The 19,812-nt window shown below is 73.0% G+C and overlaps 1 protein-coding gene across 1 annotated transcript in view; it reads right to left on the reverse strand.

Moving 5' to 3' along the window:
• LOC309875195 (SCO-spondin-like) overlaps nucleotides 1-19,812 on the reverse strand; it is a gene marked incomplete at both ends in the record, with an annotated part of 33,969 nt that overhangs the window by 5,078 nt on the left and 9,079 nt on the right. Inside the window, 58 exon segments of the mRNA XM_082754340.1 lie at nucleotides 106-236; nucleotides 383-529; nucleotides 604-792; nucleotides 915-961; nucleotides 1,417-1,569; nucleotides 1,658-1,898; nucleotides 2,210-2,341; nucleotides 2,426-2,593; nucleotides 2,712-2,921; nucleotides 3,041-3,214; nucleotides 3,362-3,403; nucleotides 3,523-3,743; nucleotides 3,856-4,016; nucleotides 4,245-4,411; nucleotides 5,036-5,188; nucleotides 5,796-6,019; nucleotides 6,148-6,235; nucleotides 6,721-6,903; nucleotides 7,023-7,193; nucleotides 7,281-7,481; nucleotides 7,565-7,611; nucleotides 7,926-8,095; nucleotides 8,185-8,264; nucleotides 8,584-8,749; nucleotides 9,373-9,415; nucleotides 9,486-9,580; nucleotides 9,658-9,803; nucleotides 10,061-10,192; nucleotides 10,818-10,988; nucleotides 11,094-11,140; nucleotides 11,239-11,494; nucleotides 11,575-11,739; nucleotides 11,903-12,076; nucleotides 12,238-12,329; nucleotides 12,407-12,532; nucleotides 12,647-12,776; nucleotides 12,891-13,013; nucleotides 13,158-13,337; nucleotides 13,643-13,807; nucleotides 14,332-14,502; nucleotides 14,742-15,000; nucleotides 15,078-15,108; nucleotides 15,206-15,386; nucleotides 15,467-15,608; nucleotides 15,905-16,002; nucleotides 16,092-16,310; nucleotides 16,431-16,544; nucleotides 16,678-16,732; nucleotides 16,832-16,991; nucleotides 17,063-17,213; nucleotides 17,289-17,471; nucleotides 17,608-17,745; nucleotides 17,821-17,973; nucleotides 18,415-18,652; nucleotides 18,764-18,855; nucleotides 18,932-19,054; nucleotides 19,207-19,443; nucleotides 19,615-19,800. Of these exon segments, the coding sequence (XP_082610466.1) occupies nucleotides 106-236; nucleotides 383-529; nucleotides 604-792; nucleotides 915-961; nucleotides 1,417-1,569; nucleotides 1,658-1,898; nucleotides 2,210-2,341; nucleotides 2,426-2,593; nucleotides 2,712-2,921; nucleotides 3,041-3,214; nucleotides 3,362-3,403; nucleotides 3,523-3,743; nucleotides 3,856-4,016; nucleotides 4,245-4,411; nucleotides 5,036-5,188; nucleotides 5,796-6,019; nucleotides 6,148-6,235; nucleotides 6,721-6,903; nucleotides 7,023-7,193; nucleotides 7,281-7,481; nucleotides 7,565-7,611; nucleotides 7,926-8,095; nucleotides 8,185-8,264; nucleotides 8,584-8,749; nucleotides 9,373-9,415; nucleotides 9,486-9,580; nucleotides 9,658-9,803; nucleotides 10,061-10,192; nucleotides 10,818-10,988; nucleotides 11,094-11,140; nucleotides 11,239-11,494; nucleotides 11,575-11,739; nucleotides 11,903-12,076; nucleotides 12,238-12,329; nucleotides 12,407-12,532; nucleotides 12,647-12,776; nucleotides 12,891-13,013; nucleotides 13,158-13,337; nucleotides 13,643-13,807; nucleotides 14,332-14,502; nucleotides 14,742-15,000; nucleotides 15,078-15,108; nucleotides 15,206-15,386; nucleotides 15,467-15,608; nucleotides 15,905-16,002; nucleotides 16,092-16,310; nucleotides 16,431-16,544; nucleotides 16,678-16,732; nucleotides 16,832-16,991; nucleotides 17,063-17,213; nucleotides 17,289-17,471; nucleotides 17,608-17,745; nucleotides 17,821-17,973; nucleotides 18,415-18,652; nucleotides 18,764-18,855; nucleotides 18,932-19,054; nucleotides 19,207-19,443; nucleotides 19,615-19,800 (8,642 nt within the window).

Consider the following 19,812-nt stretch of genomic DNA (forward strand, 5'->3'; position numbering starts at 1 on the left):
CCTGCAGGCACCAGGCTCTTCCCAAGCCCTCCCTGACCCCACAGAGCCCACCCGGCTGGCCCCCACCCCACAAAACCCATCCCATCCACCCCTTCCTGCCCTTGCCTGGGGGCAGAAGCAGCCGGGCAGGCAGCGGGGCAGGGCCGGGCAGAGCTGCGGGCGCTGCAGGGAGGAGCAGAGCCGGGCACAGGGGGGGGCGCAGGGCTGGAACTCGAAGGGGGGCTCACAGGTGGAGTCTGCGGGGAGAGGGGACGCTTCGGACACCCCCGGAGGCACCAGGACGGGCAGGGGCAGGGCAGGAGGCAGGGGCAGGAAGGTTTGGGGAGGGTGAGGGCACCGGGCAGTGCCAGCACAGGAGGGTCCCCGGCAGCCCCCTCCTCACCCGAGCACCCCGAGGTGTCGCAGTCGCGGAGCTCCCCGTCCAGCCCCACGCAGGTGCCGGGGCCGTGCCGGTGCCGGTGCCGGTGCCGCAGCGGGGAGCTGCAGGAGCAGGGGCTCCAGGGGCTCCAGGGGCTCCAGGAGCACTCGTCTGGGGCAGAGAGGGGACGAGGGTGAGGGCTGGGGACAAGCCCACCGCCCCCTGCCCCTGCCCACCCCCCTTACCTGGGCAGGGCTGCAGGTAGCAAGCCTCCAGCTCCCGGCGCGGGCTGGCACCAGCCCCGGCGCTGTCGTTGCAGGGGGCACCGGGGGTCCCGGGGGTTGGGCAGGGGCAGGAACCCTCCCGGGTGGCCAGGCCGGTGCCGCAGGTCTGGGAACAGGGGCTCCACGCGCCCCACGTGCACTGCTCGGGCCCTGGGATGGCGAGGTGGCACGTCACGGGGCACCGTGTCCCCCCCATCCCCTTTGCCCCCCGCCTGGCCCCAGGGGGCTGGCAGGGGGCTGGGGATTTGCGCCCAGGGGTGCGCAGAACTCACCGGCACAGGGGGTGTCCCTGCAGACCGTGCCCTCCGGGGTGCAGGTGCTGCGGGAGGGGACAGGGAGGGTGGGTGCCATGGGGGAAGAGGGTGCCCATGGGGTACAGGGTGCCCATGGGGCAGGGGGTGTCCATGGAGCAGAGGGTGCCCACAAGACAGGGGGTGCCATGGGGTACGGGGTGCCCATGCGGTATGGGGTGTCCATGGGGTCTGAGGGTGCCCATGGGACAGGGGATTCCCATGGGGTATGGGGTGCCCATGGGGTATGGGGTATCCATGGGGGCAGGGGATGCCCATGGGACAGGGGGTGCCCATGAGGTAGGGGGTGCCCACGGGGCAGGGGGTGCCCATGGCGTACAGGGTGTCCATGGGGCAGGGGATGCCCATGAGGTATGGGGTGCCCATGGGGGCACGGGGTGCCATGGGCAGGGGGTACCCACGGGACAGCTCGTGCAGGAGCAGCCCCAGCCCCTCCCGGCCCCCTGCCCACGAGGACACTGACCACTGCTGGCACTCTCCCTGCCTCCACGTGTCCCCCAGGCGTCTCTCCCAGCCCTCCTGGGGGCACAGGGGCGGGCAGGGCCCCTGGGCGCAGCCCCGGCTCTCCGTGTGCTCCCCTTGGCACTCCTCATCCCACGAGCCTGACGTGGGGGTCCTGCCGGGGGACAAAGCAGGGGGGGGAAAACGCGTGGGGGGCAGCCCCCCGACACCGCCTTGCGGGGTCCCAGGGGCCGCGTCCCCACCTGAAGCGCGTCTGCTGGCCGTCCCCGCAGGTGACGCTGCAGGGGGCCCAGCGGGACCAGCGGCTCCAGGAGCAGGGGGGCGGCGGGCAGGGGCGGTGGGTGCAGCGCAGGCGGCCCCCCCGGCACGTGCAGTTGTTGCAGCCGTCGTGGTGGGTGCTGCCCGGCACCCAGCCGTGGCCCTGGGCGTCGGTGCACTCGCAGTGCGCGGGGGGCACGCAGCCCCCGTCCTGCTCCAGCGTGCCTGCGGGTGGGTGGCATCAGTGCGGGGGCCACGCCGGGCTGGGCAGTGCTCTGTGCGTGTGTGTGCGTGTGTGTGTGTGTGTGTGCACACGCGTGTGTGTGAGCGTGAGCTGCGTGTGCACCGTGCACAGCTCAGCCCTCAGCTGGACGTGCCCAGACCCCTCCGTGGGCGCATTCGCGGTGCGCACCCGGCGCTGCCTGCCGGCACCACGCAGGACAGAGCCCCACAGCCACCCACGTCCAGCAGGCACCCCATAACCCTGGGGGGGCTCAGGCTCTGCCCCCCGGCACCCCCCCAAGTCCAGCACTCACCGTTGGGGCAGCGGCAGCCGGGCTCGCAGCGCTCCTCGTCCCCGCAGGCGATGCCCTCCTGCAGGTCCTCGCAGCGCCGCGGGCAGCGGTTGGCACAAGGCACCAGGGCCATGCCGGGGGGGCAGCCGGCCCCTGGGAGGGGGGCACAAATCAGCACAGCACCAGGGTCCCCATCCCTGTCCCCGTCCCCGTCCCTGTCCCCCTCTGGCTCCCTACCGCAGGGCTGGGGGTTGCAGAGCCGCAGGTGGTGCCGCTCCCCCGGGCAGCGCTGCCCCCCATTCTTGGGGGGGGGACGGGTGCAGGAGCGGGAGCGCACGGCGCGGCCCCCCCCGCACGTCCTGTCACAGCGGGACCAGGGGCTCCAGGCCGACCAGGCGCCGTCCACTGCCACGGGGGGGGGGACACGAGGGGGTGGGCGTCACATCCAGGTGCCCAGCCAGGGCCAGGAAAAGCCCCCAGCGTGCTGGGGACCCTCCCTGGGGTGCTGGGGACCCCCTCCCACCTTTACAAGCCTGGAGGTTGCAGAAGCGTCGCTGCACGTAGGCGCTGAGGATGCCCGGGCACCATCGGCCCCCCGTGCCGGGGGGGCTGTAGGCACGCAGCCGCTGCTGCACCCCCACGCCACAGCTGCGGGAGCACTCGGCCCACGGACCCCACGGCGTCCACGAGCAGTTCAGGCCGGCACAGTCCTCGCCCTGGCACGGGGGGGCGTCTGCGGGGACATGGGGACAAGGCGCATGGCACCACCCGTGGCTGCGCCGCTGGGTGCTGGGTAGGGGCGCAGGGGACGGTGCCCGGCCCCCGGGCAGTGGGGCAGGGCCCCGGCCCCACCTGAGCAGTGGGGCAGGTTGCAGGGCTGCTCCTGGAAGCTCTCCCCGCTGCAGTTGGCGGCCCCGCTGCAGAGGCGCTCGCGGCTCTTGGTGGCCGGGCGCTCGGGGCGGGTGCAGGTTTTGGAGCAGGGGCTCCAGGGGGACCAGGGGCCGAAGCCCTCCTCTTCCTCAGCACCTGCGCAGGGCGGGGGGGTTGGGAGCAGGGCCAGGGCTTGCCAGGAGCACGAGGCTCCCAGAGGCCCCCCCAGGCAGGGTGGGATCTCCATGAAGGGTCCCCCACCTCACCCAGGGCAGTGAGACCCCCCCATGGCACAGCCCTCACCTGGGACACCGGGGCTGGGCTCCTTCGTGGGGACAGCCACAGCTGCAGGGAGCAGAGCAGGCGGTGACACCCCCGCACCCCCAGCCCCGTGCCCACATGGGTCCGGTCCCCGTGGGGCAGCCGGACCCCCGGCAGGGCGAGGGGAGGAGGCTGTGACCCACCGGGGCACTCGGGGCTCTGGCAGTACTTGCTGTCGGAGCGGGGCCCGGCGCAGTCGCGGCCCCCCCGGGCAGGTGGGGGGCTGGTGCAGCCCCTCTGCCGCGTCCTCACCCCCAGGCCCCCGCAGCTCCGTGAGCAGCTGCTCCAGGGACCCCAGGGCGCGAAGCCCCCGTCCCGCGGGCACAGGGGCTGTGAGCAGTTCAGCCGGCCGTGGAGGCAGGTGCTGGGCGAGAAGGGGCTGGGTGAGGCTGGGAAGGGGCAGGGGAAGGGGCTGGGATGGGGATGGGGATGAGGAGGGGAGCAGGGTGCGTGGGGTGGGGTCCCCCGGCGCTCACCAGGTGGTGCAGGAGGAGTGCAGGGTGCTGCCGGGGGGCACCTCCTGGTCCAGCGTCAGGGGCGGCCCCTGGGTGCCCAGGAGGGTGGGGGTCTCCTGGGGGTCCGCGGAGCTGTTCTGGAGCTCCCGTAGGACCTCGGCCGTCAGCACGCAGGGACACTCCTGCACGGGGCATCGGCATCGTGCCCGCAGCCCCAGGGAGCCCCCATGGCACCGGGGGGCACCCAGAGCCCTGCGCACCCACTCCACGACCACCCCAGGGGCAGGGCGAGCCCACACCACGAGGCACCCATGGGTGCGCAGGCGGCACAGGGGACGCGACCAGGGGCTTTTAGGGGAGGGGAAGGGGCACGGGACCCCCGGGTGTGGGGAGGGGGGGCGGGCACTGACCTGCAGGCACTGCCCGTGGTGCAGCAGGGTGCCGGCGGGGCAGTGGCAGCCCTCCTGGCACCCCCCGGGGAAGCAGGCGATGCGGCCGGCGAGGTGGGCGCAGCTGTAGGGGCAGCCCTCGCCCTGCTGGCACTCGCGGTACAGCCGCCCCCCCGGGCAGCCCGCCTCTGCGTGGGGACGGGGGTGAGGGTGGCTGTGCCATGGGGGTCCTGGAGACCCTGTGCCCTCCCCACCCCACCAGCAGCTGCAGCCCCGGCTCGTGCGCAGGGACGTGGTTTGGGGGTGCCACCCCGTGCCTCTCCATCCACCCCGTGCCACCCCAAGGACCCCACGTGCCACCCAGTGTCCCTCCATCCACGTCGTGTTACCCCTTCCAATTAATGCCACCCCGAGGACCCCATGACACCCTGTGCCACCCCATGCCCTTCCATCCACCCTGTGCCACCCCACTGAATTCATGCCACCCCAAGGACCCTGTGCCACCCTGTGCCACCCCATGCCCCTCCATCCGCCCCTTGCCACCCCTTCCAATTAATGCCACCCCAAGGACCCCATGTGCCACCCCGTGCCCCTCCATAGACCCCTTGCCACCCCATCCACCCCGTGCCACCCAAAAGACCCCATGTGCCACCCCGTGCCCCTCCATCCACCCTGTGCCACCCCTTCCCATTAAAGCCACCCCAAGGACCCCGCACCACCCTACGCACCCCACACAGCTCCACCCCCCACCCCACACTGCTCCATCCCCTCCGTGCCACCCCGAGGACCTCCGGGCAGGGCAGGGCACTCACCCCGACACACGTGGGTGTTGCAGGTCTTGCTCTGTAGGGCCAGCCCCGGGCACCCCCCTGGTGGGGGGCAGTCCCGCCGGCGGAGCTGCTCGCCCCCACCACAGGAGACGCTGCAGGGCCCCCACGGGGACCACTCGCCCCACGGCTCCTCTTCTGCAGCACAGGGGAAGCAACGTGGGGCACGGGGGGACCCCGAGGGATGTGAGCAGCACCCACGGTGGCACCAGCACCCACACCCCGTGGGGAAAGAGCCCTGGGCAGGATCTGCGCTGCCCCAGCTGGATCACCCACACCTCACTGCACTGCACCACGCGGCACTGCACAGCACCACGCTGTGCCACGCGGCTCCATGGGGCAAAGACCAGCAGCTCGTGGCACGGCACGGCACGGCACTGCACCAAACTGCACAGCATGGCACTGCACAGCCCCGTGCTGCATGGCACGGCATGGCACAGCACCATACTGCATGGCACGGCACGGCACAGCACCGTGCTGCATGGCACAGCACCACACAGCACTGCATGGCACGGCACTGCACCCCCAGCAGGGCAGCACATTGTGCCACACACCGTCCTACAGGCATCCCGTCCCCATGCCACCCCGCACACCCTATGCCATCCTGTGCACCCCATGCACCCCATGCACCCACCCCATGCACCCCAAGCCCCCCGTTCACCCACCCCATGGCCCCGTTCACCCCATGCCCCCCGCTCACCCACCCCACGTGCCCCGTGCCCCCCGGCCGTGCCGGTGTCCCCACCTGGGCATCCCTCGGTGGCGGGGCAGGGCCGCTGGCGCTGGCTGTGCCCGGGGCATCCCCGGCCCCCGTGCTGCGGTGCGGGGTTGCTGCAGTGCCGGGAGGATGCCTGGGTGCCAGCACTGCAGCCGGGGGAGCAGCGGGACCAGGGCCCCCACGGGCTCCAGCCCCCGTCCACGCGGCACTCGGGGTCGGCACGGCACCGCAGCGCCCCGGCCTCACACGTGCTGGGGGATAAGGGGACGGGGACAGGGGTCAGGGCTGGTCGGGGGGCTCCTCCCGTGCCACCCCCATGCAGCGGGAAGGCCCCGTGGGGTTCCCCGTGGGGGCTGGGTGTGGGGTCGGGGGCACTCACCAGTTCTGGCAGGGTCTCTGCAAGGTCTCACCCGGCTGCAGCTCCTGCTCGGGGTCGGCCCCGTCCCAGTTCCCCTCCTCGGGGGTCCCTGCGGGGGGGCGCAGGCTTTGCCCCCAGCCCCACCCTGCCCAGCACCTCCTGTGCCGTCCCTGTGTCCTTGGCACATCCCTGTTCCTGCGCCCCTGCCACCCCATTAATACCCTACACCCCATCCCTGTCACCCCATTGCACCCTCCAGCCCATCCCCACCACCCTATTACGCCCTGAACCCCATCCCCATCACCCTATTATGCCCTGTACCCCATCCCTACCATCCCACAGCACCCTGCACCCCATCCCCATCACCCTATTACACCCTGTCCCCTGTCCCCACTACCCCAGGCACCCTGCACCTCATCCCCACCACCCTATTATGCCCTGTACCCCATCCCAAGAACCCCCCAGCATCCTACACCCATCCCCACACCCTATCACACCCTGTACCCCCTCCCTGCCACCCCGTGCACCCCGCACCCACCCCCACCACCCAGGGTCACCCAGCGCCCTCCCCCCTTTCCCACCCCGTCCCCGCACCCCGTGGGCAGCGGCAGCGCTCGGGGGGGACGCAGGCACCGTCCTGCAGCAGGCGGCCGGGGGGGCAGGCGCAGGCGGGCTGGCAGCGGGGTCCGTCCAGGCAGGCCGTGTCCTCCCGCAAGTCCGAGCAGGAGCGGGGACAAGGCTTGCCGCAGGACAGGGCCACCAGGTCCCCGCCGCACCCTGCGGGCAGCGGGCACGTCCCAGGGGGCCGGGGATGGGGCACGCATGGCCCCACTGTGCGGGGGGTTGGAGGGGGTTTTGGGGAGGGGTCCGTGCACCCCGGTGCCCTGTGGGCTCACCTTGGCAGCCGGTGGCACCCCGCGGGCAGGGCCGGCTCTGTCGCGCCTCGCCGGCACAGGGCCGGCCACCGGAGCGTGCCGGGGGTCCGGAGCAGGAGCGGGTGCGCAGAGCCAGCCCCCCGCAGCCCCCACACGGTGACCACGGCCCCCAGGAGCCCCAGACCCCGTCCTCTGAGAGCAGGAGAGAGAGCGAGACGGGCACTGAGCCGTGGGGTCACCCCACACCATGCCCCCTGCGCCCCCCACCCTGATACCCACCGGGGCAGGGGGGGGCGTTGGGGCACTCCTTGCGCTGCAGCTGGGTCCCGGCGGCCCCGAGCCCCTCCTGCCCCCCGGGGCAGCCCGGACCCCCCTGCTGTGGTGCGGGGCAGGAGCAGGCGCGGTGCCGCGTGGAGCTCTCCTCACCGCACGTCCTCGAGCACGGCGTCCACGGGGACCACTCGCACCAGCCGCCGGGCACTGTGGGGTTAGGGGGGTGTTTGTGGTGTCCCTCACGTGGGGACAGCCCCATCCCCATCCCTTGCCCCCTTTTGGGTACCCACCAGGGCAGGGCACGCCGGTGCAGAGCAGCTTCCCTTGGGTGCAGGTGCTGTGGGGTAGAGCAGTGATGGGGATGGGATGGGGATCGGGATGGGATGGGGATGGGATGGGGATGGGATGGGATGGGGATGGGGATGGGGATGGGATGGGGATGGGATGGGGATGGGGATGGGGATGGGGATGGGATGGGGATGGGATGGGGATGGGATGGGATGGGGATGGGGATGGGGATGGGATGGGGATGGGATGGGGATGGGATGGAATGGGGATGGGATGGGGATGGGGATGGGGATGGGGATGGAGATGGGGCAGTCAGGCCCCTCAGGTGCCCCTGCCACCCCATCCCATCCCATCCCCGCTGACCAGTTGTTGCAGCCGTCCCCTCGGGGCTCGCTGTGGCCGGGCGGGTGCCGCTGCCCGGTGCGGAGGTCGAGGCAGGAGCAGTTCTCGGGGGCCACGCAGGCCGTGCCCGCCGCGTCCAGCAGCGCGCCCCCGGTGCAGTAGCAGCCGGGCTGGCAGCGCCAGGCGCAGTGCTGGGACCCGCAGAGGTCAGGGGGCTGGGGACACCGGCGGGGTTGGGGGGCTCGGGGGATGTTGGCGGGGGGGGGGGGTCAGGGCTCACCGAGATGTCATCGCAGGAGCGGGGACAGGGGGGGCCGCAGGGGCTGAACACCGAGCCCGGCACCGCGGCGCAGTCGGGAGCTGCAGCAGGACGGGGACATCAGCACGGGACCCCCCGTGTCCCCCATGTCCCCCCCCCGGTCCCCCAGCTCACCGGGGCACTCCTGGGTGCCGCAGGGCTCCAGCTGCACGGGGGGGCCCTCGCAGAAGTCCCCCTGGCCCTGGGGTGTGGGGTTGGAGCAGGCACGGCTCCGGCTGCGCACGCCGGCCCCGCAGCTCCGGCTGCAGCCGCTCCAGGGGCTCCAGGGGCTCCAGCCACCCGGCCCTGCGGCACGGGGGGGCTGCTCAGCACCCGGAACGTCCCCCCCCAGGACCCCAGCCCCCCAAGGGGGCTACTCACAGGCACAGGGCTGCAGGAGGCAGGGGTGCTCCTGGGACTGCGGCTCGGAGCAGGGTGCCCCGGGGCGCGGGGCGCAGAAGCGGTAGCGGCGCTGCCGGCCCGGCCCGCAGGAGGCCGAGCATTCGCTCCAGGGGGTCCAGGGGGTCCAGGGGGGCTGGGGCTCACCCTCTGCCCCGGGTAGGGGGCATCAGAGTGGGCCCCAGGAGGTTTGGGGGCATTGGTGCAGCCCGGAGCTCGCCTCGGGGCAGGTGTCCCCATTTTGGGGCACATTCTTCCTTTTTGGGGCAAATTCCCTCCTCCCCCCAGTTTGGGGCACATCACTCCCTTTTGGGGCACTTCCCACCCTTTTGGAACAGATTCGCCCCCCTCCACCATTTTGGGGTAGACCCTTCCTTTTGGGCACATCCCTCCTTTTTGGGGAACATCCCTCCCTTTTGGGGCACATCCCTCTTTTTTTGGGCACATCCCTCTTTTTTGGGGAACATCCCTCCGTTTTGGGGTCCATCCCCCCATTTTGGGCACATCCCTCCCTTTTGGGACATATTCCCCCCTCCCCTCCATTTTGGGGCAGATCCTCCCTTTTGAGCACATCCCCCCATTTTGGGCACATCCCATTGTTTTGTGCACACCCCTCCATTTTGGGGCACACCCCTCCAAGTGCCACCATCCTCAGGGGACATCAGGGACGTGTCCCCACAGGGCCACCAGGGCAGGGTCGGGGCTGTCCCCGCAGCCACCCCACGCGCGGGGGGCACGGCAGGGGCTGGCGGGGGTCTTACCGTCACCACAAGCCACCCGGGAGCAGTTGGTGACCCGGCCGGCGATGCAGGAGCTGGGGACGGAGGGTGAAGGTTTTTGGGGGGCAGCAGCAGCCGGGTGTCCCCCCCCGGGTGGGCACTGACCAGTTCTGGCAGCCCCGGGGCACGGTGTCCCCGGGCAGGTAGAGCGCGCCGTCCGTGGCACAGGGACATTCCTCCTCCGCCACGCACTCGTCATTCTGTGGGATGTGGCACCGGGATATGGCGCTGGGGGGGTCCCCACCACCCCCGTCCCCACCTCCCCGTCCCCTCTCACCAGCAGCAGGGCCCCCGGGGGGCAGGAGCAGCCGGGGTGGCAGCGCCCACCGGCCGCGGGGGCCGCGCTCAGCTCCGCGCACGAGGCCGGGACGTGGGCGCACGGCTGCCACTGCTTGCCGGGGGGGCAGACACCGGGCTCCTCGCCTGGAAGGGGAGGGGGAGGCACAGACACCCCCTGAGCACCCCCCCAGCACTGTAGGGGGGGGGGTGTCACGGTGTTGGGGGGTGGTGGCATGGGGAGGGGGGGACACGGCTCTGCGCCCCCAGCACGCCTGTGGGGTGCGCCGGGGTGCGGCGCAGCACGGGGTGGGGTGACGAGTGACCAGAGGGTGGGGTGCTGGGGTGGACGGATGGACAGACGGACGGACGGACAGACAGATGGACAGACAGACAGGGCTCACCAGGGCAGGGCACGGGGTTGCAGGTGCTGAACTCGAGGCCGCGCAGCGGGGACCCCCCCCGCGTGCGGTTCCTGTAGCCGCCCCCGCAGGGCACCGAGCACCCCGACCACGGCCCCCACGGCGCCACGGCCCCTGCGCACGTGGGGGAGGCTCGGGGTGCTGCCCGGTCCTGTACTCCCTCCCCCTGGGGAGCACCCCCCAACAGGGACACCCCCAGGAGACACCCACCCGGGGGCACCCATCCCATGGAAAAGTGTCCCGGGGGGTGTCCTCTCTAGGGGCACCCACCCCGGAGAAGCCACCCCAGGGACACCCACCCCAAGGGACACCCACCCCAAGGGACACCCACCCGGGAGCACCAACCCTGGGGGCTTCTCTCTGGGGGCACCCACACCAGGGACACCCCAGGGACACCAACGCCAAAGCCACCCACCCAGGGACACCCACCCCAAAACACCCACACATGGAGGGGGGGGGCGCACATCCCTTGGACACCTTCCCCAAGGACACCCCTCGGGGACACCCACCCCATGGCACCCTCCCCAGGGACACCCCCCTGGGGACACCCCAAAGGGGACACCCTCCCCATGGCACCTCCCTGGGGTCACCCCCCCGGGGACACCCACCCCATGGCACCCTTCCCAGGGACACCCCCCTGGGGACACCCCAAAGGGGACACCCCAAAGGGGACACCTTCCCCATGGCACCCCCCAGGGGACCCCCCACCCCGGGGTCCTGGGTGCCGGGGGCTGCTCACCCCAGCAGGGCTGCAGGCTGCAGAATTCCACCTCCATGCTGGGTCCCTGGCAGGGGGGGCCCCCCTGGGCCTGGGGGGGCACCCCAGGGACCCGGTAGCGCCGCCGTGTCCCCACGTCGCAGCTGCGGCTGCAGGAGCTCCAGGCCGTCCAGCTGCTCCAGCCGCAGGGCACTGGGGGGGGTTTTGGGGACTCGTTGCACCCCCCCACCCTCATTCCCCAGCACCAGGAGGCACCGGGACCCCCCTCACCCCCCGTGACCCCCTCTGGGTCGGTACCTGGGCAGGGCTCCGTGCCGCACACCATCTCCCCGGCCACGCAGGTGCTGCACGAGAGGGGACGTGAGCAAAGAGTTGGGGGCGAAAAACAGGGCTGGGGCCCCCCAGGACCCCTCCCAGCCCCCATCCTCGGTGTGACCCCCACCAGTTGTTGCAGGCGTCGAGGGCGGCGGTGGCACCGGGCGGGTAGAGGTGGCCGCGGTGGTGGCAGGGGCAGCGTCCGGGTGGCACGCAGCTCCCGTCGTCCTGCAGCAGGAGCCCGGCGGGGCAGTGGCAGCCGGGCTGGCAGCGCGCGGCACACACCACGCCGGGCTCCAGGTCCCGGCACAGCCGCGGGCAGGGCCCCCCCTGGCTCCGGCACTCCTCGGCCGTGAGGTACCGCATGGTGCCGGGGCACTGCGCTGCGGGGACAGCGGGCGGCAGGGCTCGGTATCGGCCCCCCCCTGTGGAGCCAAAGCCCTGCATCCCACCGTGCATGCACCTCCGCAGGGCTGGGCGTTGCAGTCGCGGGTCTGGAGGAGGGGGCCCTCGCATTCGGACCCCCCAAAAGAGGGGGGGGCACAGGCCCGGCTGCGCGTCTGCACGCCGGCGTCGCAGGGAGCCGAGCACTCGGACCAGGAGGACCAGGGCATCCAAACACCTGCCACTGCGGGGAGAAGGGCTCGTGACCCCCCCCCACCAAACATCCCAGGACCCCCTCCTGCAGCAGGGGCTCCCCGGCGGGTCCAGCCTCCCCCAGACCCATGGCCCTGGTGGCACCAGCAGCCCCCCGCACCCTCAGCGTGCCCCAAGCTGTCCGGGGCGCTCACCCGGGCAGGGGGCTGTGTCGCAGGGCTCCTCCTGCGCCCCCACCCCCGGGCAGGTTCCCGCTGGCCCCTCGCAGTGCCGAAATCGCCGCCGCCTCCCGCGGTGGTCCACGTGGTGGAAGCAGCTCCGGGAGCAGGGGGCCCAGGGGGTCCAGGCGCTCCAGCCGCTGCTGGGCTCTGCGGGGACAGACGTGGCACCGGAGCAGCCCCCGCGGGCACCCCCACGTCACCCCCACCGGGGGCGGTGTGAGCAGAGGGGACGGCTGCCCTCCTGTCCCCGGGGTGCTGGGGGTCCCCTCAGCAGCCCCCACATCGCTAGGACTGGGGGGTGCACGTACCGGGGGCGCAGGGCGTGTGGCACTCGCGCACCTCCCGGGCGTCCCCGTCGCAGGGGGCTCCGCCGTGGGCTGAGGCAGGGTTGGAAGGGGACCTGCAGGGATGGAGGTCCCCTTGGTCCCCGTCCTCACCAAGCGCCGTGGGGCCGGGAACCCCTCCCCAGCCCCACACCTGAACCTCTCCTGCGTCCCCACGCCGCAGCTGCGGTCACAGGGGGTCCACGGCGACCAGGCGGACCAGCCGCAGGGGATGGGACAGGACAGCTCCTCGCACGTCACCGCCCCGTCCTGGCACATGCTGGTGACAGAAACAGGGCTCAGCCGTGGCGATGGGGACGAGGAGCAGCCACGGGGCAGCGTGCGGGGTGTCCCCGGGCACAGGCAGGGCAGGGGACGCAGCGCTGCCGCTCACCACTGGCTGCAGTTGTCCCGCAGGAAGACGTGGCCGGGCAGCCAGCGCTGCTGGCCCAGGTGACAGTGGCACTGGCTGGCGTTGACGCAGGCGCCCTCCTGCAGGAACAGCCCCGGCGGGCACCGGCAGCCTGCCCGGAGGCACCGGCTCAGCCCCGTTGTGCCCTCACCGGCACCCTGTGCCACCCCGTGCCACCCTGTGCCACCTCCGTGCGCACCCCGTGCCACCCCGGCCCCCCACTCACCCTCCTGGCAGGGGCTCTGGCAGCTCGCGGTGGCACTCAGGTCCCCGCAGGCTTGGGGACAGGGGGGCACCAAGCCCCGTGCGCAATCCTCTGCCCGCACCAGCACCATCCCGGGGCCGCAGTCTGGGGGCACAGGGGATGCTGTGAGGGTGGGGTGCTGCCCGGTGCCCCCCCTGCCCGCAGCACACATCCCCACGCCCCGGCACAGCGTCCCCATCACCCCCCCCAACTCCGTGTCCCCCTCCTGCTGTCCCCCCCGTCCCCTACCTGTGGTGTCCCCGCAGGGCTGCAGGTTGCAGGGCTGGCTCTGCAGGGCCTCCCCGGGGCAGGGCTGGCCCCCGTTTTTGGGCAGGGGGTCGGTGCACCTCCGGCTGCGGCTCCGCACCCCTCCCTGGCACTCGGCGTCGCAGGGGGACCAGGCGCCCCACGCAGCCCAGCCACCGGGCACTGGGGGGGGCAGCGGGACGGGGGCACTGCGGGCACCCCCTGCCCACCCACCCGCATCACCCCATAGTGTCCCCAGCCCCCTTCAGGTTTGGGATGCGACACAACCCCCCCATATCCCCCCCGTGTCCCCTGCTCCAGCACGATGGCCATGCCTGGGGGGCTGGGGTGTGGGATGCGCCAGCCACCCTCCCGTGCCACCGTGTCCCGTCCCTACGGGGCGCAATGTGCCCCACCACGGTGCCCACCACCACGATGCCCCCAGGACAGAGCCCCCCCAGCAGCGTGGGTCCCGTGGGGGCCGGTACCTGGGCAGGCGCGCAGGAAGCAGGAGCGGGCGTCGAGGTGGGGGTGCGGGCAGGAGCCCCCCGGCAGGGCGCCCCGCAGCAGGACCCGCTGCCGGGCGGTGACCCCCAGCCCGCAGGAGCGGCTGCACTCGCTCCAGCCCCCCCACGGGGACAGGATGCAGTCAACTGGTGGGGACAGAGCGGGGTCAGGGCTGCCCCGGACCCTCCCCACGCCTGGGGCTCGTCCCCACGGGGGTCTCATGGGGACAGAGCTGATGCTCAGCCCTGCTTGGTGCCCCAAGACCAGTGTCACTGGCCCCAGTGTCACCAGACTTGGGGTGTCCTGGGGTCCCCAAAGGGGCAGAGGGTTGGAGCTGGCCGGGCATAGGATGCTCTGGGATGAAGGGAGACCCCGTCCCCATTCCTGCCCACATCCCAGTCCCCAGCCCCATCAATGTCCCTGTCCCCGTCCCTATTCCCTTCCTTATCCCCATCGCCATCCCATCCCCATATCCCCATCCCCATCCCATCCTATCCCATTAATCCCATTAATCCCAGCCCACCCCATCCCATCCCATCCCCATCCCATCCCATCCCCATCCCCATCCCATCCCCATCCCCATCCCATCCCCATCCCATCCCCATCCCATCCCCATCCCATCCCCATCCCCATCCCATCCCACCCCCCCCACCCCCCCGTCCCCCCGCACCGCAGCCGCTCTCGTCGGTGCCGTCGGCGCAGTCCCGGTGCAGGTCGCAGCGCTTGGCCAGGGCCAGGCACTCGCCGGTGCCGCAGGAGAACTGCTTGGGGGAGCAGCTGGGGGGGGGCCCGGGGGGCCAAACCAGGGGGGCCGGGGGGCTGTTGGAGGCGGTGGGGGTCCCTGTGGGGCGGGCGGGGGTCAGAGCTCAGCCGGGGGTCGCCTGCCCCCTGCCCCCTGCCCCGGGGATGCCACGGGACCCCTGCCCCCATGGCATCCCCCAGCCCCACCGCCCCCCCAGCAGCAAGCCGGGGAGCTGTCCCCACATTGCCCCGGGGACACCCGTGTCCCCCCGCGGTGCCAGGGGAGGGGGAGGTTTTGTGTCCCCCCCCTGGGTCTGGCGCTGAGCCGTGCCCCCTTACCTGCTGCTGTCGGGGTGGGGGGCGCGGGCAGAGCAGGCAGTCCCGTGGCGGGGGGGGTGATGGTCACGGCGGCCATACCCGGTACCGGGGGGCTGGCAGGGGGTGGCCCCCCGGGGGACACCGCAGTGGCGGGGACAGCCGGTGGCCCGCTCGTTACTGGTCCCAGCACAGCGGGGTGGGGGGGTCCGGTGCTGGTTGCACTGGGGGGCTCCATGGGGGGCTTGGCGGGGAGCAGCCCGGCTCCTGTCCCTGATGTCCCCTGTGCACGGGGAGATGAGTGTCACCCCCTGCCACCCCCTGTGCCCCGTCTCGTCCCCCCCCATCCCCGGGGCTCACCAGGATGCCAGCGCTGGTGGGGGCCGGGGGGCTGCAAGGAACAGAGCCGGGCAGTGAGGGGTCCCGCACCCCAAACCCCGGCTCCGGTGGGGGCGCAGGCTCCGAGGGGACCCCAGCAGTGCAGGTACCTGGCAGGACGGGTGGGCACCGCGGTGGGGGGGGGCTCGCAGCCGGCCTCGTCGGCACCCCCGGCGCAGTCGGCGACGCCGTCGCACCTCCGGGACGCCCCCACGCAGCCGTCCCCGCACCACAACTCGCCCGCGCCGCAGGGCGGTGGGGTCGGCGTCGCCCCGAGCGTTGCAGGGGGCACTTTGGGGAGGGGGAGAGGTGAGCAGGGGGGTCCTGGCAGCGGGGGGAACCCCCACGGACCCCCCCAGTGGCCGCAGTACCTGGCGGGCAGCCCAGCAGCTCGGCGCGGAGGGCGATGCGGTTGTGGAAGCGGCGCGGGAGGATGCGCACGTGCTGCGCCTGCACCATGCGCCCCAGCGGCTGCACCACCGGCGTGACGGCGTCCCAGTTGCCCTGGAAGAGCTGCGGGGAGAGCGGGGGTGCAGGGCTGGGTGTGGGGGGGTGCACCCCATGCGCACCCGGGGTGCTCCAGCACCACACATCCAGCCCTGCGCACTCGCGCGGGTGCGTGCCAAAGGTGGAGGGGAGGTGACGCGGGGTCACCGCATCCCTGGCCGAAAGGGGACACTCAGAACCAGTCTGGGGGCAGCTGAACAAGCTCCGTTCAGCCCCCCCCGTGCACACTCACACACTCACACCCTCACACGCACACCAGGCACAGGCAGCACCTTGGGCTCCGGCTGGCTGCCGGCGGAGACCTGTCGGTAGTCGTGCCAGCGCGTCCCGTCGGTGCTGAGCTGCAGCTGGAAGGCGGTGACGAAGGCGTCGCCGGCACCTGCCCCCTGCAGCACCACGCCTGGAGGCAGAGACGTGGCACACGGTGGCACCGGTGCCGGCGCAGTGCCCGGGGCAGCGGTGCCGGTGCCGGTGCCACGCAGCACCCACCGGTGAGGTTGGTGGGCTGCAGCAGGTCCAGCTGCAGGAAGGGCGGCTGCGAGGGCAGCCCGGGGAAGACGTCGGCCGGGGGGGCCCAGCCCTGCAGCTCCTGCCCCGGGGAGACGTGGTGCAGGCGGCCGGCGGGGGCCGGGTGCCCCTCCTGCGAGGCCGAGGCGCTGAAGCTGCTGTCGGGCAGGGAGGCGATGCCCAGGGGGCTGTAGCAGGGGTCTGCAGGCAGCGGGAACAGGGTTGGGGGGAGCGGATCGGGGTCAGCTCCTCCTGGGAGGCGGTGACACCGCAGGGCTGGTCCCCAAGGGGACAGGCTGTGTGAGCAGGGGTCTCACATACCGCCTGGGGGAGGCAGTGGGAAGGTGGCCAGCGGGCTGCTGGGGGGCTCCGCTGGCACACTGGAGGGGGTGGGCTCCGTCGTCAGCCCCGTGGGGACGGCCGTCACATTGCCACCTGCAGCGGGGACAGACACCGTGCGGCACCAGGTCCTGGTGGGCACCCGGTGGGAACACAGCCCAGCCCCCGAGCAGCACCCTGAGGACCATGGGGCCGTGCCCCCCCCTGCGCCCCCCAGCCCCGGGCTCACCTGGCCAGGCGCAGAAGCAGCAGGAATCCCCCTGGCCCTCCACCAGCACCTGGCCCTGCACGAGGGGACCCCGTCACCACCGGCACCACGCTGCCACCGCTGCGCCCCTCCCCTGCCCAGCGAGCCCGGCGCAGCCCCCCCCAGGGACCCTCACCTGCGGGCAGCCCCCGGCGCTGTGTGGGCAGTAGGGCGAGCACCGCACCCGGGGGCCGGGCAGGCACTGGCAGACGCGGCAGGGCCCCGAGCGCCAGCGCTCCCCGAGCGCGTGGGTCCGGCCCTGGTGCTCGCACGCCTGGCACGGCTCCGTCTGGCACCTGCGGGAGGGGACGTGGAGGGGACCTGCTGCTGCCGCCACCCTCCCCGTGCCCGCTCACCGTGGCCTCACCTGCGTGCCTTGCGGTAGATGCCGCGGCACTGCCGGCCAGCCCCGCGCGTGCCGGGGTGGCTGGGGCTGCGGAAGGACCACTGGATGCTCTGCACGCCGCAGGGACCCAGGCACTCGCCCCAGGGCGACCAAGGGGACCAGCTGCAGCTCACTGCGGGCACAGATGGGGGGGGTGAGACGGGGGTCCCGGCACCCTCCCCGAGGTGGGGCGCGGCGCAGGGCGCACCGGTGCAGGCGGGGTTGTGTCGGCAGCGCCGGGGCTGGCCGTCCAGGCAGGTGCAGAGGCGGCAGTTGAGCTTCACGCGCTGCCCCGGCCAGTAGCGCAGCCCCTCCACCTCGCAGCGGCACTCCCGCGGGCGCACGCAGCCCCGCTCGCCGTCCAGCACGAGGCCCTCCGGGCACCAGCACCCTGCGGGAGGGCGGCGGGTGGGTGGGTGGGTGGGTGGGCACCCACCACGGAGACCCCCGAGCCCAGGAGGTTGTGGCACATTTGGGAGGGGGCTGGTGGCAGGGGGTTGGTGCCACCCTGTGGCCCCCAGACTCACCTGGGGTGCACAGCTGCTCCCGGGGGCACTGCGCGCGGCTGGCGAGGTCGGCGCAGGACGCGGGGCAGGGGGTGCAGGGACGGTGCTGCAGCCCCCCGGGGCAGGTGGTGGGGGGGCACCCGTCCTGCTGGCACGGGCCTGGGGTGGAGAAGAGGGGTCAGGGCTGTGGGAGCCCCCGGCAGGAGGAGCTGGGGGGCTGGGGGGGTCACCCACCTATCTCCAGGGTGGCGGGGGCCGTGGCGGGCAGCGCGGCGCAGGGCTGGCCCCCGTCCCGGGGGGGCAGGCAGTGCCGCTGGCGCACCACCACCCCCTCGCAGCCCCCCGTGCAGTTGGACCAGGTCGCCCACTCGCTCCAAGCGCCGTCCACTGCGGGCAGAGGGAGGGGTGAGGGCAGGTGGCCCCCCCCGGGGAACCCCAGATTTGGGACTCCCCTCCTCCACAGCCTCCCCCCAGGCAGCCTTGGCTGTGGGAACCCCGCTGGGCGCACCAAGCGGCCCCCAAATCCCCCGGGCAGCCCAGGTCTTGGGGACCCCCAAGTTCCTTGGGCAGCTGCAGCCATGGGAAGCCCCCCCCCAGGCAGTGCTGGCTGTGGGAGCCCCCCCAGTCCCTGGGGCAGCTCTGGCTGTGGGACCCCCCCAGATCCCCTGTGCACTGGGAACCCCCCGGGTGTCCCCAGCAGCCATGGACACGGGAACCCCCAGACCCCCTGGGCATCCCCAGCCACGGGAACCCCCAGATCCCCCAGGCACCCCAGCCACAGGGACCCCCCAGCCCCCCCGCCCCACGCGCAGCCCCTTGCCCATTCACCGGGGCAGGCGGTGCTGAAGCAGGGCCGTGCCTGCGTGGCCTCTCCGTGGCACTGGTGCAGCACATCGGGGCCCTGCTGGCTGCAGCCCCGCGCACGCAGCTGCTGGCCGGGGCCGCAGGAGCGGCTGCAGGCACCCCAGGGTGCCCAGGGCCCCCAGTGCCCGCAGTCCCTCTCGTCCGAGGGCACCCATCCTGAGGCCGTGTCCCCGTCCCCGCAGTCCGGCATCCCGTTGCAGACCTGCGGTGCGCGGCGATGCTGAGCCCCCCCGGCAGGGCAATGGGGAGGACCCCACGGGGCCCCCACCACGGCACAGGGCACGAAGGGGGGGTCCCCGTCCCGTGGCCGTACCTGCTTGAAGGCGATGCACTCGCCGTCCCCGCAGGCGTACTCGGTGCAGGGACCCCCCGTCCGGTTCCTCCCCTCGGCGGGGACGTGGCTCTCTGCGACAGGGACAGGGCTGTGGGCACACGCCGGGCCCCCCAGCCCCAATACACCTCCCACCCCCCCTTCCCTCACCGCAGGCCAGCTCGTCCTCGCCCTGGGGACAGTCGAGGCTGCCGTCGCACACCCTGGACGCGTTCACGCACACGCGGTCGTTGCACACAAAGTGCCCCGGGCACGGCGGGATCTGGGTAGAGCCTGCCCCAGGGACACAGCCCCATCAGGTGTCACCGCGCTGGGACGGACCCCCCGCACCACTCTGGGGACCCTAGGGGGGTGCGGAGCCTCGCTGCGCCCCCCCAGAGGGCGTCCCAGGGGACGGGGATCCTTGGGGACCCGCGGCGCCTCACCGCAGGTGTCGGCGCTCTCGTCGGAGTGGTCGGGGCAGTGGGGGACGCCGTCGCAGAGGTGGCCGTGGGGGATGCAGTGGGCGCCCAGGGCGCAGGGGAATTGCCCCAGCCCGCAGCTCCGGTTGCAGCCCAGCTCGTCGCTGCCGTCCAGGCAGTCGGCCTCGCCGTCGCACAGCCAGCCCCGCGGCGTGCACTCCCCGCTCCGGCACGGGAACTCGTAGGGACCACAGCCGGGAGCTGGAGGTGGCACCCCGGGGTGCCACAGTGAGCAGGGATCCCGTGCAGGGTCCCCACGCGTCACCCCCGGAGCTGCAGGGCCTCTCCATCCCAGCCACAAGTGGGGTGCTCCTGGTGAGCCCCCCAGACACCGGGACATAGCAGGGTGCAGGGGACACTCCTGTCCCTCACCTGCTGTGCCGTTGGCAGGCGCAGTGGGCAGCTGGGCAGGCACGGGAGTGGCCCAGGACACGATGCAGCGTGCGGGGCTCTCGTCCCAGCCGTCCCTGCAGTCCCAGACGCCGTCACAGAGCTTTGCCTGGCCCATGCACGAGCCGTCGGGGCACGGGAGCTGTCCTGGGGCGCAGGTCACCCGGCCTGCAGGGAAGG

The sequence above is a fragment of the Aythya marila genome, assembly GCF_965140915.1.
Source record: "Aythya marila genome assembly, chromosome: 2".
In the NCBI taxonomy this organism is placed as follows: domain Eukaryota; kingdom Metazoa; phylum Chordata; class Aves; order Anseriformes; family Anatidae; genus Aythya; species Aythya marila.